General features: G+C 46.8%; 1 protein-coding gene across 1 annotated transcript in view; it reads left to right on the top strand.

The window, feature by feature from the left end:
• The window catches only part of ABCA13 (ATP binding cassette subfamily A member 13), a 395180-nt gene that overhangs the window by 35866 nt on the left and 345923 nt on the right, over positions 1-13391 (top strand). Inside the window, exons 4-5 of the mRNA XM_027045998.2 lie at positions 11209-11363; positions 11569-11597. Of these exons, the coding sequence (XP_026901799.1) occupies positions 11209-11363; positions 11569-11597 (184 nt within the window). The remainder of the gene's footprint in view (positions 1-11208; positions 11364-11568; positions 11598-13391) is intronic.

Raw genomic sequence — 13391 nt, 5'->3', positions numbered from 1 at the left:
GTTGGTGCCTTCGTTGCAAACCAGGTTTCCGATAAAAATATGTAGTTGTGTTCTTGCCCATCTTATTTCAGTGTATGATTTCTCTTTGGCAAACAGTCTCAGTAACTATTGCTTTAGAGAAAGTTTTGAAATCAGGTGGTATAAGACCTTCGCCTTCGTTTTGTTTTCCAAAATTATTTTAGTTCTTTTGAATTTCTGTGTGAACTTTAAAACCAGCGTGTTTGTTCTTTTTAAAAATATTATTATTATTTTTAAAGTGTTTATTTATTTTCGGGGCGCCTGGGTGGCTCAGTCGGTTAAGCGTCAGACTTCGGCTCAGGTCAAGATCTCGCGGTCCGTGAGTTCGAGCCCCGCGTCGGGCTCTGGGCTGATGGCTCGGAGCCTGGAGCCTGCTTCAGATTCTGTGTCTCCCTCTCTCTCTGCCCCTCCCCCGTTCATGCTCTGTCTCTCTCTGTCTCAAAAATAAATAAAAAACATTAAAAGAATTAAAAAAAATGTTTATTTATTTTCGAGAGAGAGTGTGAGCAGGGGGAGGGGGAGAGAGAGAGGGAGACACAGAATCCGAAGCAGGCTCCAGGCTCTGAGCAGTCAGCACAGAGCCCGATGTGGGGCTCGAACTCATGAACCGTGAGATCATGAACTGAGCCAAAGTCAGATGCTTAACCGACTGAGCTGCCCAGGCATACCTCTTTTTTTTTTTTTTTAAGTGTTTATTTTTGAAAGAGGGAGAGCACTAGCGGGGGAGGGACAGAGAGAGGGAGACAGAGGATCTGAAGTGCGTTCTGTGCTGACAGCAGTGAGCCTGATGCGGGGCTGGAACTCACCGAGAGATCAAGACCTGAGCCAAAGTTGGGTGCTCAACCGACTGAGCCACTCAGGTGCCCCTCCGCTGGTTTATTCTTACAAAAAACCTCCTGGGATTTTGCTGGGAATTACCTTAAAACAAAGCAAAACAAAGCCTTGGTTCTTAGTCTATTCACAGACTTGTGCAACCATTACTATAGTCAGTTTTAGCATATTTTTCGTTACTCCAAAAAAAATGCCCACCTGTATCCATTAGCATTTACTTCTCATCTCCCCCTCAGCTCCCCCGCTCTCGTAGCCTAGACATCCACTAACCGGCTTTCTGTCTCTGGGCTTTTGACTGTTCTGGGCCTCTCACGGAATTCGGCAACTCGCAGGTGTTTTTGTAATTGGCTTCCTTCACTCGGCACAGGGTCTTGAAGGTTGGTCCCAGGTGGCGGGTGTGAGTACTCCATTCATGTATGTGTATTGCTAGCCAGATTCCACCGCGTGGCTCTCCTACGTTTCGTTTCTCTGTCCCTCGGCGGATGGTCACTGGAGTCGCTTCTACACTTTGGCAATTATGAATAACGCCACTGCGGACATGCGTACGCAGTTTTTTTCTGTGGATTTTTGTCTTCCTTTCTCTTGGGGATATGCTAGGTCATATGGTGACTTTGTGTTGAATGTTTCCAGAAACTGTCGCTGTTTTCCCAGAATGGCTGTACCATGTTATCCTGCCACCAACGGTGTATGAGGGTCTGCTGGTCCATAGCCTCACCGGTGCTTAGGGCTTTTAGAGCATAGCCATCCAGGTGGGCGCAGAGTGGTGTCTCATTGTGGTTTAGATTTACATTTCCCTGATGGTTAATGACGTTGGCCACCCTTTCACTGCTCGCTGGCCAGTTGTGTATCTTCTTTGGTGAAATGTCTGTTCAGCTCCTTTGCCCTATTTATTTACAACATTTTTAAAGATGTTTATTTATTTTTGAGAGAGAGAGAGAGAGAGAGAGAGAGAGACAGCGCCAGCAGGGGAGGGGCAGAGAGAGAGGGAGACACAGAATCCGAAGCAGGCTCCGGGCTCTGAGCTGTCAGCCCAGAGCCCAACCAGGGATCAAACTCATGAACAGTGAGATCATGACCTGAGTCGAAGTCGGATGCTCAACCGACTGAGCCACCCAGGCGCCCCATTATTTTTTAATGTTTGTTTTTGAGAGAGAGAGAAAGAGAGACAGAGACAGAGTGTGAGCAGGGGAGAGGCAGAGAGAGAGAGAGGGAGAGGGAGACACAGAATCCAAAGTAGGTCCAGGCTCCAAGTTGTCAGCACAGAGCCCAGTGCAGGGCTCAAACTCATGAACCATGAGATCATGACCTGAGTCAGTCAGATGCTCAACCGACAGAGCCACCCAGACACCCCATTATTTTTTAATGTTCGTTTTTGAGAGAGAGAGAAAGATAGACAGAGACAGACGGTCTGAGAAAGAGAACTCATGAACCGTGAGATCATGACCTGAGCCGAAGTTTGATGCTTAACCGACAGAGCCCCCCAGGTGACCCACCTTTGCCCATTTTTAATCGGGTTATCAGTCGTTTTGTTATTGAGTTGTGAGAGTCCTTCATATAGTCTGGACACAAGCTCTGTATCAGAGACATATGATTTGCACATATTTCCCCCACCCCCATTTTGTTGGTCGTTTTCCACTTGGTTCATTGTATCCTTTGGAACATACTGTGTTTAATTGTGATGAAGTCCCACTCATCCATTTTTTCTCATGTTCCCTGCACTTTTGGTGTCCTATCTAAAAGGCGTTGTCTGACCCATGACCATGAAGATTTACTCCTTGTTTCATTCGGAGTACTTTTTAGTTTCAGCTCCTAAGTTTTGGTCTATGATCCATTTTGAGTTGGCCTTTGTGTATGGTGTGAGGAAGGACTCTGACTTCATTCTTGTGCGTGTGGATGGCAGTTATCTCAGGGGACTGCATTCAATGTATAGATTAGTCGAGAAAGAATTGGGATTTTAACAACATGGAGCCTTCCAATCCATGAGCATCATATAATGTCTCCAATGATTTAAGTTTTCTAGAATTTCTCTCAGGAATGTTTTGGTAGTTTTCAGTTTTATGTACATTTTGTTAAATGTATTCCTAAGTAGTTCATGTTTTTTGGTATTGCTTACAATTTTTTAAAAATATGGACAACCATTGCTGTGGCTTTTTAATATAACCTTTAGGATTTTTTACATACATGATCGTGCCATCTGTAAATAGTTTTACTTCTTGTTTTCCTTGCCTAGATGCTTTTTCTTTCTTTTATTTAGAGTTTAATGTGTTCTTAATCTACTTAAAAAAATTTATTTTAGAGACACAGAGGGGAGAGGGGCAGAGGGAGAGAGAGAGAATCCTAAGCGGCTCCAAGGTCAGCATGGAACCCTGAGATCATGACCTGAGCCAAAATCAAGAGTTGGATGCCTAATTTACTGCGCCACCCAGGCTCCCCTTTTTCTACTTTCTTTATGATCAACCTGAGATTATTGCTTTGAGACCTTTTCTAATGTAAAGATTAAAAGCCTCATATTTCTTCCTGGGCACTGCTTTCAGCTATCAGAAATTTCGATATGTATTTTCATTTGCATTAAGTTCAAAATATTAATTGATTGGCACTGTGGTTTCTTCTTTGACTCATGGGTTATTTGTAGGTTACATGCTTAATTTCTAAGTGTTTGAAGATTTTCCTTAGATCTTCTTTATTGCTAATACACGTATAATTCCACTGTGGTCCGAGAACTCTGCGTGATTTAGGTCTTTTTAACTTTGTTGAAGCTCATTTTATGGCTCTGGTATATGGTCTCCTTTGATGAATATTTAACATGAAACCAAGGAAATGATTTGCCTTCTGCTGGTGGGTGGGATTTGTTCAAATCTTCAACATCTTTACTGATATCCTGTCTCCTTGTTCTATAAATTGTCGAGAAAGCAAATGAAATCTCCAATCATAATTGTGGAATTTTCTATTTTTCTTTTCAGTTCTCTTGGTCTTTGCTCTGTTTACTTTGAAGCTCTGATGTTGGTGCATATAGGCTTTCAAATTGTTATATTTTCTTCATGGACCCATTTATCATGACCTAATGGTGCTGTACGATTACATCTCTTATGCATGTCGTGTATTTTATTATATATGCAACAAATAGTATACATAATACACACTGTGTTGTATAATGATATGTAATCTCTTTATTCTGGTGGTGGTCAGTGTTTTGAAGTCTATTTTGATATTTACATAGATGCAGTAGTTTTCTTTGGATTAGTGTCTCACAACGTGTCTTTTTTCGTCTTTTTACTCTTTGCCTATCTGTATCTTTACATTTGAAGTTTAGACAGCACAGGGGCACCTGCGTGGCTTAGTTGGTTAAGCATCCAACTTTGGCTCAGGTCATGATCTCACGGTTCGTGAGTTTGAGCCCCGCGTCGGACTCTGTGCTGTCAGAGCCTGGAGGCTGCTTCCGATTCTGTGTCTCTGTCTCTCTCTGCCCCTCCCCTGCTCACGTTCTGTGTCTCAAAAATAAATACACGTTAAAAAAAATTAAAAAAAAAGTTTAGACAGCATATAGTTGGTTCTTGCTTTATTTTCCAGTCGGACAATCTGCCTTTTAATGTAGGGACTATTTATACTTAATATATTGAATTTATGTATTGGCACTTGCTTTCTTTTTCGTTTTTTGTTTGAGAGAGAGAGAGAGAGAGAGAGAGAGAGAGAGGGAGAGAGGGAGAGAAAGAGAGAGACAAAATCTTAAGCAGGCTCCACACTCAGCACAGAGTCCTATTCGGGGCTCGATCCCATGTCCCTGGGATACTACCTGAGAGTCTGATGCTCAACCGACTGAGCCACCCAGGCACCCTGGGACTTATTTTCCGCTTTTGTGGTCTCTTCTGTTCTCTCCTTTTCCTCTTTATTGCCTTTATTTATGTAAATTGAGTATTTTTTATTTCACTTTTCTACACTATTGCTTTATTAACTCTACCTTGTTGCTGTATTTTGCTAACAACTTCTGCTGCTTCATAGTAGTGTATGTGTATGATGTAGCAGTGATTTCTAGAAGCAGATTTCAAAGTCAAGACATAAATACATTTTTAATTTTGATGGTGTTTTCCAATTGCTCCTTTATGGGGATTATAATATTCTGCATCTGTCTTCCAAGATGTGAGGATATCTTTTTCTCTGGTGAGGTCTTGTTAAACTTCGACACTTCTACCTATCTGATTTCTCATCTATTTATTCGTTTTATTTTATATTTCATTACATTTCATTTCATTTTTAAAGTAGACTCTATGCCCAATGTAGGGCTTGAACTCACAACCCTGAGATCAGGAGTCGCATGCCTTACCGAGTGAGCCAGCCAGGTTCCCCATCTCATCAATTTCCTGATGAGAAACGATGTATCAGTACAGTTCTATTTGCATTTTTCTTATTATAGGGATGTTGAACCTATTTTTATACCTCCATGAACACTTTATACTTATTTTCCCCGTAAAATATTTATTCATGTCCTTTGTCCATTTTTCTCTTGGTTTGTAATTTTTCTTCTTGATGTCCAGAGGCTCTTTGCATATTAAGGTGCTAAACCCTTTGTGATAACGGTTGTAAGTATTCTTATCTGAGTTCATCATTTATTTTTTGACTTCATTACTTTTTAACTTTCGTTTTGAAGTGATTATGACTTTAAAAAGTTGTAGAATGGTACAGTGAGTTTGACTTCTTCAAATCATGAACATCTTCTATGACTCTAGTACAATATCAAAACCAAGAAATTGACATTGTTGCAATATTGTTAAGTAGACTCCGGGTCTTACTCTATTTTCATCAGTTTTACACGCACTCATTTGTGTGTGTGAGTGTGTGTGTGTATCTCTATACAATTTGATCTCTTGTATAGGTTCATGTAACCACCATCACAATCAATATATATCTTGATCGTGTTCAATCAGTATCTTGTATCCGTTTAATCAATGCACAGAAAATCCTTCAGGATCTCCCTGCATAGCTGTGCCCACCCCTCTGTCCCCGTCTTGTCCCCAGCAGCCACGAGTGTCCTCTGCCTCCATACATTTCTCATTTTGAGCTGTAATTATATATAAATTACATTATGTACAATTATACAGCATTTAGATAAATTTATGTGAGGTCACATAAGATGAATTACATAGACTGTACCTTAGGAGATTGGTTTGTTGTTTTCCACTGAGCATGATGCTCTTAAGGTCTGTCTGTCTGTGTTGTTCCATGTGCCATCGGTCCATCCTTATTGCTGAAGAGCATTTCAACTTAGGTTTCCATAGAAGTTTTTGTCTTTTTTTTAACAGTTATTTTACTGGTAGTTCTTTAAAAAAAATTTTTTTTTAATGTTTATTTATTTTTGAGACAGAGAGAGACAGACCATGAACGGGGGAGGGTCAGAGAGAGAGGGAGACACAGAATCTGAAACAGGCTCCAGGCTCTGAGCTGTCAGCACAGAGCCCGACGTGGGGCTCGAACTTACGGACAGCAAGATCGTGACCTGAGCCAAAGTCGGACGCTTAACCGACTGAGCCACCCAGGCCCCCCGACTGGTAGTTCTTTTTTAATGTTTATTTATTTATTTTGAGAGAGAGAGGGAGAGTGTGTGTGTGTGTGTGTGTGTGTGTGCTTTTGAGCTCACGTCTGTGCAAGCAGGGGGAGGGCAGAGATCGAGAGAGAGAGAGAGAGAGAAAGAGAGAGCGAGAGAGCGAGAATCCCAAGCAGGCTCCACACTGTCAGCATAGAGCCTGATGTGGGGCTCAATCTCACGACCATGACCCCGGGATCATGACTTGACCTGAAACCAAGAGTTGGATGTTTAACCAATGGAGCCACCCAGATGCCCCAGTAGTTTATTTGTTTGTTTGTTTGTTTGTCTATTATTATTTATTTATTTATTTATTTATTAAAAAAATTTTTTTTAACCTTTATTTTTTTGAGACAGAGAGAGAGAGACAGAGCATGAATGGGGGAGGGTCAGAGAGAGAGGGAGACACAGAATCCGAAGCAGGCTCCAGGCTCTGAGCTGTCGGCACAGAGCCGGACGCGGGGCTCGAACTCACAGACCACGAGATCATGACCTGAGCCTGAGTTGGACACTCAACTGACTGAGCCTCCCAGGCGCCCCAATTATTATTATTTAGAAAGAGCATGCCCACAAACAGGGGCGGCGGAGGGAGCAGAGAGAGAGAGAGAGAGAATGCGAAGTGGGGCTCAAGCGCACCCCAAGCGGGGCTCACCTATTGGCTCAAACGCACAAACCGTGACACTATGCCGTGAGTCAGAGTCAGACGCCTAACTACCCGGGTGCCCCGGGATCCTGTTTTAAAGAGGCTTTTCCGAGGGAGACACTGCTGGAGAAACACTGACTCCAGGGGACCCCTCGGTGGCTCTCAGTTTCCTCGTCAGAAACTAAGGGCTGGGCCTGAGTGCTTCTGCTGCTTCGATGCACTGAGGCCCTTTCTGGAACCTGGTGAGCACGCTGGAGGCCTCCTTTAGTTCCTGCTCCTCTGAGAGGGTATTAGCGGTGGGAGGGCTGAGAGACAAGTTCCATCTCCTGGCAGGTGGCCTTTTCTTGGGTGTCATGACGCCCTGCCCCCTGCCCCCCGACTTCCTTCTATACCTCACAAGGTCAAGCATTCCTTGATAAGGGACCAAAGACAGACCTGGACTCAGGAAGGCACAACTTGCTGTCCACCCAAATCCTACTACAGTTTTGGGACTTCCCTGGGCCCGCTTGCACGTGCCCTCTCACACCTGCGCACGTGCGCGTGCACACTCACACATCAGTGTTTAATCCTGAGATTTTCTATGTATTTTTCCCACCGTAAACACTTCTCATGATCTGGTCTTAGGGACAATCGAGGTACTTTTGAAATAACAATTGGAAAAAGAACATCCGACCAGCTCATTGTGACAGCGACACTTGCCTTGGAGTACAGCAGTGTGATATGGTGTGATTAATTCTGCGGGTTCCCAGCAGAGGTTCCAAGGGCCCCTTTATTTATTTATTTATTTATTTATTTATTTATTTATTTATTCTTTCGTTCGTTCGTTCATTCATTTAATTTTTAAACTTAAATTCAAGTTAGTTAACACACAGCGTAGGATTGGTTTCAGGAGTAGATTTCAGCAATTTGTCACTTATCTATTAACACTCAGGGCTCATCCCAACAGGTGCCCTCCTTAATGCCCGTCACCCTTCTAGCCCATCCCCCCACCCCCATCAACCTCCCACTTTGTTCTCTGCATTTAAGAGTCTCTTATGGTTTGCCTCCCTCTCCGTCTTGATCTTATTTTCCCTTCCCTTCCCCTATGTTCATCTGTTGTCTTTCTCAGATTCCACATTAGAGTGAGATCATATGCTATCTGTCTTTCTCTGGCTGGCTTGCTTTACTGAGCATGATATATTCTAGTTCCATACAGTGGAATACTACTCGGCGATGAAAAAGAATGATGTCTTGCCATTTGTGACATCATGGATGGAACCGAGGGTCCTTGGAATCCTTTCACATGAGGTGATGACAGAAGTAATAAGTGCTTTCTTGTGCTTGACCCCACTCGAGGTGAAGGCCACCCTTTAGGAGGTGAGGTTTCCGTGGAGCGTGACAGAAGGTGACTGGTGACATTCAGTGTGTGGCTGGGCCTGGCCCTGCTGTGTCACTGCATTGAGTTTCAGCAAATCCATGTAGATTCTTTGGGCCTCATTCTTCGTGTTTAAGTGGACTGTGCCCTGAAAGGCCTTGAATTGGTTTTACTCACGTGTCAGTGTTGTTGGATCTGTTCTGACCTCATGGCGGGTCAAATGACCGTGTCCAAGGAAGGGATCAGACACGCTTTGATATCATCAAAGCAGGCAGATTTACCTGTTGACAACTGTTACTTCGTGGTCACGGTGTTCTCTAATTTGCAAAGTGCAGGAATTGGGATTGAACGAAATCTCGTAAACTCTGTAACTCTCTAATCAGGAATAATGCCCCCCAGCTTCAATTTTTTTTTCCTCCTGGGTGTGCTAAATGTGATGGGACACCTGATCCCTTCAACACACTCCCAGCAGCTTGTGAAATGATTTCCTATTTTATTTTAAGTCTGTTGTGCCTTACTGATTAAAGATAAATTCCCACTGGGGGCGCCTGGGTGGCTCTGTCAGTTAAATATCCTACTTCGGCTCAGGTCATGATCTCATGGTCCGTGAGTTCGAGTCCCACGTTGGCTCTGTGCTGTCAGCTCAGACCCTGCTTCAGATCCTCTGTCCTCCTCCTTCTCTGCCCTTCCCCTGCTCTCTCTCTCCCTCAAAAAAAAAAAAAAACAAAAAACATTAAAAATATAAGAAAATAAAATAATAACCATTGAAAATGAAATGAAATGAAGTCAAATGAAATCAAAGGCAAATAAAAACCCAAAGAGGGGTGCCTGGGTTGATTGAGTGTCTGACTCTTGATCTCAGCTTGGGTCTTGATCTCAAGGTGGTGAGTTCAGGCCCCACATTGGGCTCCACGCTGGGCGTGAAGCCTACTTAAAAAAACAAACAAACAAACCCAAGAAAATGTTTCTCACAAATGTGACAAAGGGATACTATGTTTAAAGCCTAAGTGGACAGTGAACATCCAGATAGGAAATGGACAGCGGCCTGAATATCTGGCCCACCGCTGGCCCCCTTGGAAAGGGGTGTCTGACTTCTGTCCTGGTGTCCACAGGGCATCGTGAACATGGGCCTCAGCAACACCTCCCTGCCCCGCCTTGTAGAGCTGTCCTGCTCTCCAGGGGCAGAGGCCCCCCTTTCCACCTGGGGCGGAGGCCCCCCTTTCTACCCTGGACATCCCGCACCCTGCTTCTCCCCAAAGCCCCTTCTTCATGGTGCCCGAGATTTGTTCTTTCAGACGTGTAAGATGTGCAGACATGGAAATGTGGCCAGCCCTCGGTGTCTCTAGGGAATGGTTGGGGGGTCGCCCTGGGAGGGGCTGTCCCTCCGGGGTCAGCAGTCAGCAGCCTGGTGTCAAAGCCTTGGAAATACAGAAAATAAAGTGGGTGTGGCAGCACACCTCACACCGAGTTCTTTAAAGGCTCACAGGGATGTATGTGAGTCTGTCCATCTCCCTCTTTCTTTGTTTTCCTTTTTTTTAATGTTTATTTATTATTTTTGAAAGACAGCGAGACTGAGCATGAGCAAGGGAGGGGTAGAGAGAGAGGGAGACACAGAATCCGAAGCAGGCTCCAGGCTCTGAGCTGTCGGCACAGAGCCCGACTCAGGGCTCAAACTCATGAACCGTGAGATCGTGACCTGAGCCAAAGTCGGACGCTTAACTGACCGAGCCACCCAGATACCCCTGATTTCTTCTTCTTTTTTTAACGTTTATTGATTTTTTGAGAGAGAGAGAGAGTGTGCACACAAGCAGGGGAGGGGCAGAGAGACAGGGAGACACAGAATCTGAAGCAGCTCCAGGCTCTGAGCCCGACGTGGAGCTCGATCCCACGAACCGTGAGATATGACTTGAGCTGAAGTCAGATGCTCAACCGACTGAGCCCTCCAGGTGCCCCCACCTCCCTCTTTCGAAGCCTGCCTGTCCCTTCCACCTTGTCCTGGTGGACCCTACCTCTCCCCACAACCAGAGGTCTCTTCTAGAATTGAAATGAGACCCCATTGTCCCTGGTGAAGCCTGCCCCAGCTCCCCCTGGTGCCCATGCAGGGTTCTGCCCGTGACCGTCATGTGGCCGCAAGTGTCCACACCATAGGCTTCCCTCTCTCGTTCCTTTGTCTCTCCCCCTCTCCTCTCTGTCTGTCTCTGTCTCCCTGGCTGACCCCTCAGCCCCTTCCCATCTCTGGGCCTTTGCTGTCTCCGGCCGATACGCCCCTGGACCCCAGTCTTCCCATCACTGGGCCATTTCGTCTTTCAGATGTCAGCCTGAGAGAATGGGAGAGGGGGCTTGGCCTCCCCCCGGGCCTGCCTGAGTGCCCTCTGGACAGACTTTCCACCCCTTACCTGGCGGCTCGCCCGGCTGGCTAAAGCACTACGGGGGGGCATGCCTGCTCACCTCCCTCCCGTGTCCTCCGCACTTGGGGCCTGGGCCGGTCATGGAGACATGGTCCCCAGCCCCTCTCACCGGGCGTGCTAAGCGAGGGAAACACGTGGGACCACCAGTAACCGTATACAGTGGCTGAGCGTCACAGATAACGGAGAGATTGATGACAACGTTCTAGTTTTCATTTGGAAGGTCAAGGAGAGAGGGTCCTGCAGGGCAGGTGGGTGGAAGGGTACATGCGTGCCAGCTTGGTGGACGCCGCGTGGGCACTCGGTGTCGAGCCCGCGAACCCCGAGGGAAGGGGGCCCCGTGCAGAATGATGTCCATGGTACTCATTCCACTTATTTCAAGTTCGTCCAGGTTCTGGGCTGCAGCTGGCCGGCCCAGGAAGGTCAACGACCTGGCCTTCCTGGAAGAGGTGCGGGAGCTCGCCGAGGAAGTTTACGACGTGATGGACAAGGCAAAGATCTTACAGGAACTTTGGGCAGGAAGATCCAAGGGCCCAGGCAAGTTCGTCTCTGAGTGTCCACCCATGACCCGGGCCCCGGCTGAGCGTGCCCCACGGAAGCTGAGGACCCAGAGTGCCCTTAAACGTCCTATTGAAGCCCTAATTCCCCTTCCTGCCCCAGGGGGTGGGGCTTAGAAGGAGGTGCTCAGTACATGGTCTCTGATCGCTTACTGAACTAATATCTGAAATCTCTTTTATCGTAGATTCTTCTCATGGCTCCAGTTTTTTGGCAGTAAGTATTTTAACAAGAATTTGAAACTTAGTCTCCGGACACATAGTGGTTAAGCTCAAAGCACTGGTTTTTATTTTATTTTTTGAATACTTCTTTTTCTTTCTTTTTTAAAAAAAATTTTTAATGTTTGTTTGTTTTTGAAGGCAAGAGAGCATGAGCCGGGGAGGGGCAGAGAGAGAGGGAGACACAGGATCCGAAACAGGGTCCAGGCTCTGAGCTGTCAGCTCAGCCCAACACGGGGCTCGAACCCACGAACCATAACATCATGACCTGAGCTGAAGTTAGATGGTTAACCAACTGAGCCACCCAGGCACCCCATCTTCTTTTTCTTTTTTTAAGTAAACTCAACCCATAAGGTGGGGCTTGAACTCACAACCATGAGATCAAGAGTTGCACGTTCCACCGACAGAGCCCATTGGGCACCCTTGGAAACTTCTTTTTTTCTTTAACTTTATTTATTCATTTGGAGAAGAGAGTGTGAATAGGGGAGGGGCAGAGAGAGAGAGAGAGAGAGAGAGAGAGAGAATCCCAAGCAGACTCTGCTGTCAGCACAGAGTCAGACTCAGGGCTTGAACCCATGAACCATGAGATCGTGCCCTGAGCCAAAGAGTCAGATGCTCAACCAGCTGAGCCAGTCGGGTGCCCCCAAACACTTCTTTCCAATGATTTGGTTCAAGGTTCAACTAGTCCAAGGTTAGGTTTTCACATCCTATGTAGAAGCCGTATGTGAGACAGCCAAAGTCAAGTTATGTTCTCAGGCGAGACTCTGGGCCTGGGGAGAGCAGAAGGTGAAGGTTGGGGCCCTCAGCAGTTGGCAGGTGACCCGGAACAGGTGGCTTTGTCAGATGGACTTGAAGTCCGTCTGCTCTCAGGTCTGAGATGCGGGTGTTTGGCACGTCCCTCTGACTCGCTCTGGGCACACACCCTGCAGGTAAAGTCACTAGTTTTGTCCCCAGGACATTTGACACTATCTGGATGCACTTTGGCTCCCCCCCCCCCCTCCGCCCGCCAAGGGGGAGGGGTCTCAGGACGCCGAGACAAGCACGGTGAGCCTGTGGGAGACTCGGCCTCACCGTCTTCTTCCAGCCACACTCCAGCCACCAGCGTAAGGGTGTGCAGTTGGCCCATTGAATTTCACGGGGCTTGGGTGTTTTTTTTTTTTTTTTTTAAGTTTATTTACTTATTTTTTGAGATGGAGAGAGTGAGTGAGCAGGGGAGGGGTAGAGAGAGAGGGAGAGAGGGAATCTCAAGCAGGCTCCGTGCTGTCAGAACAGAGCCCGAGTTGGGGCTCGATCCCACGACCCTGGGATCATGACCTGGGTGGAAACCAAGAGTCAGACGCTGAAGCGACTGAGCCCCCAGGCGTTCCAGAGCTTGGGTATTTTGTGATGACATGGGAGGGGAGGAAGGATCCGTCACACGAGGGCTATGGGGACAAAGCGGGAAGGTGGCCATGAAGACAGTGCAGGATGAGTGGGTGGGCGTCCTGGGAGGCCGGGGGGAGCAGCTGGACAGGGAGTACGTGGAACTGAGCTCACTTAGGCGTGACAGTCACCACTCCAGCTTTAGCGGAAGGCAGGCCTGGGACAGGAAGTCTGTAGGAATCACAGACCCGCCTACGTTGGGGACGGGGGCAGTGAGTCGCAAGCCAGGGCCTCCAGAGAGGGCAGGAGGTGGCCGGCTGGCTCGTCCTTCCCACTGAAGAGGCCCGGAGCCCCAGGCACGCCCCCTCCCCCGCCCCGCCCCTTTGCCAGGGGCTTGCAGCTGTCAGGGGTTTACTGAGAACGGCACCAG

The sequence above is a fragment of the Acinonyx jubatus genome, chromosome A2 (genome assembly GCF_027475565.1).
Source record: "Acinonyx jubatus isolate Ajub_Pintada_27869175 chromosome A2, VMU_Ajub_asm_v1.0, whole genome shotgun sequence".
In the NCBI taxonomy this organism is placed as follows: domain Eukaryota; kingdom Metazoa; phylum Chordata; class Mammalia; order Carnivora; family Felidae; genus Acinonyx; species Acinonyx jubatus.
This window is presented reverse-complemented; position numbering and strand designations above follow the sequence as displayed.